The 2,826-nt window shown below is 43.3% G+C and overlaps 1 protein-coding gene across 1 annotated transcript; it reads right to left on the reverse strand.

Annotated features, from left to right (window-relative positions):
- Positions 1-775: 775 nt before the first annotated feature.
- On the reverse strand, positions 776-2,559 carry LOC124057693 (involucrin-like). Its single transcript, XM_046386180.1, has 2 exons — positions 1,589-2,559; positions 776-1,492 (listed from the first exon to the last, which is right to left on the reverse strand). Exons 1-2 carry the CDS (start codon positions 2,475-2,477, stop codon positions 1,131-1,133), a joined length of 1,251 nt encoding a protein of 416 aa, XP_046242136.1. The 5' UTR covers positions 2,478-2,559; the 3' UTR covers positions 776-1,130.
- Between the last annotated feature and the right edge of the window lie 267 nt (positions 2,560-2,826).

Consider the following 2,826-nt stretch of genomic DNA (forward strand, 5'->3'; position numbering starts at 1 on the left):
ATAGATATAGGTTTGTAAGAGTTAAATCTATCTCTGTATCTGTAGTCATTATTTCAGTAAAATTGAAAACCCATTTATTCAGTCTGGATTTTATCTTGTGATTTCTAATTTTATAGACTTATTATTATTTAAATATATTTATCTATCGCAGCATTTGATTTTTGAACAGGGTTATCGATTTCTGGTTTTACATGAAATACAAATATTAGATATTTATTTACTTGTATTTTCTCTTTTTATTTTGATATGTACATTTATTTATTTAATTATTAACCTTTCTGGTTATTCAGCGAAAATTAGCATTGGGTTTTGTTAATTTCACCCAGATAATTGAGTGGGGAAACCGAAGCTCCCGGCGTAAACCTGTAAATGCCTCACAGAAAGGTCTGGAATGAACCAGAACCTGACTGTAAGGAACCAGTGCTAAGCACTGAGACTGCATGGTGTCCTAAAACAAAATGGAAGGAAAGCTTGCAGTCAGCAGAATAATTAAAACAGATTAAAATGAAGGGAAAGATGAAGAGGAAAAGGGAATGTCAGAGATGAAAATATGAGGTCAGAAATTGTATATTTGTTGCCGCTGACTTGTTTTTTTTCCCATTATCCAGCTAAAATTAGCAATATATTTTTGCTAATTTCACCTGGATAATTGAGTGGGGGAAACCGGAGCACCCGGCGTAAACCCATCAATCCCTCAAAGAAAGGTCTGGAATGAACCAGAACCTGACTGTAAGGAACCAGTGCTAAGCACTGAGACTGCATGGTGTCCTAAAACAAAATGGAAGGAAAACTTGCAGTCAGCAGAATAATTAAAACAGATTAAAATGAAGGGAAAGATGAAGAGGAAAAGGGAATGTCAGAGATGAAAATATGAGGTCAGAAATTGTATATTTGTTGCCGCTGACTTGTTTTTTTCCCCATTATCCAGCTAAAATTAGCAATATATTTTTGCTAATTTCACCTGGATAATTGAGTGGGGGAAACCGGAGCACCCGGCGTAAACCCATCAATCCCTCAAAGAAAGGTCTGGAATGAATCAGAACCTGACAGTAAGGAAGCGGTGCAAACAACAAAAGTGGTTAAATGAGGAGATGGGACAGGAATTAAGTAAGTTGGTCTGGCTGGTCATCTTATTTCATTTTGTTCCTCTGCTTGTTTACATATTTATAGCCCAGAGGGGGGGGGTGAGGTTTCACGTTGTAGCGAGGACAGCGATGTTCAGAGGGCTGCTCCACGTTGTGACGCTGCAGCCGTCTCTTCTTCTTAGGCCTGCCACGTCTGGGCATTGGCTGAAAAGTATCTGCAGATAAGTAGGTGTAATCCGGGGGGGATCTGCCACTCTGTGGCTCTTTCTCAGTCTTAGGCCTGCCACGTCTGGGCATTGGCTGAAAAGTATCTGCAGATAAGTATCTGTAATCCGGGGGGGATCTGCCACTCTGTGGCTCTTTCTCAATCTTAGGCCTGCCACGTTTGGGCGTTGGCTGCGAAGTATCTGCAGATAAGTGTCTGCGATCCGGGGGGGGTCTGTCACCCTGTGGCTCTTTCTCAATCTTAGGCCTGCCACGTTTGGGCGTTGGCTGCGAAGTATCTGGAGATAAGTGTCTGCGATCCGGGGGGGGTCTGTCACGACGCCCTCCTGTAGCTGGAACCTTAGCAGTTAAAGGGTTGTTAACTGCTTTGGAAATTGGTGGGAGGCAAGGATATGGTGCAATTGTAGAGGGCACCTGAACCTCAGAGTCATCAGGTGAAGAGGAGAGGCAAGTCTGACCCTTTACAGTTAATCTTTCTTTGGAAATGGGTGGGAGGTGGGTAGTCTTTTTATTGCTGAGCTGCAAATTCTGGAGTTCTCCACGTTTCTTCTGTAGCTTCTCTGAAGCCTTGTGAAGATCATGCTGCACACGCTGCTGGAATTGTTTCTCCTCCATAGCAGTCTGTTCTGCATTCCTGGCTTCAGCTTCATGTTCTTCCCTTTTCAGCTGCTGAAGGTGGGCTTGTTTCTGACTTGCCATGTTGGCATTGAATTTACTCACTTGGATGTTGTTCTCTTTGGTTTTCTGAGCCTTCACTTTGGTTTCTTCCATGAACAACCCGTCAGCGTTTTTGTCCATCTGCAGCTGGTTCATACAGAGCTGACGTTCATCTTGTTCCCTCTGCTTTTTCAACCCTATCATTGACTGATTGCTAGCAGAAATTGACTGATGCATTGCAGCTCTCTCATCCTTCTTTTGTTTCAGCCGCTCTGCGTCTTTAGCATCTATTTTAGCCACATCTTTAGCAAGTCTCTGCTCCTCCTTCAGGGCCATAGCAGTAGCCTGGTCCTTGTTTGAGGCTGCCAGATTGTCTGCAACAATCTGGTTGCGCATCTGGAGTTTCCTGTCCCTTTCTGATCGCTCGGTCTTTCTTTGGTGCACCATTTCTTCAGTTCTCTGTCCATACCGCATCTGACTTTCATACTTGCGGTTTTCATGTTCAACCATTTCTTGCTGTCTTTCCCTGTTTTTAATTAGCGTTTCTGCATTCTCCGTGTCAATATTCCTCTTTTGGAGTTTGCTGTTGTATTCCCTGAGATCGCTATTCCGTTGAAGCTCATGCAAAAATGGATGATGTTCTCCTCGGTTGTTAACTGCTTTGGAAATTGGTGGGAGGCAAGGATATGGTGCAATTGTAGAGGGCACCTGAACCTCAGAGTCATCAGGTGAAGAGGAGAGGCAAGTCTGACCCTTTACAGTTAATCTTTCTTTGGAAATGGGTGGGAGGTGGGTAGTCTTTTTATTGCTGAGCTGCAAATTCTGGAGTTCTCCACGTTTCTTCTGTAGCTTCTCTGAA

The sequence above is a fragment of the Scatophagus argus genome, chromosome 4 (genome assembly GCF_020382885.2).
Source record: "Scatophagus argus isolate fScaArg1 chromosome 4, fScaArg1.pri, whole genome shotgun sequence".
Taxonomy (NCBI): domain Eukaryota; kingdom Metazoa; phylum Chordata; class Actinopteri; family Scatophagidae; genus Scatophagus; species Scatophagus argus.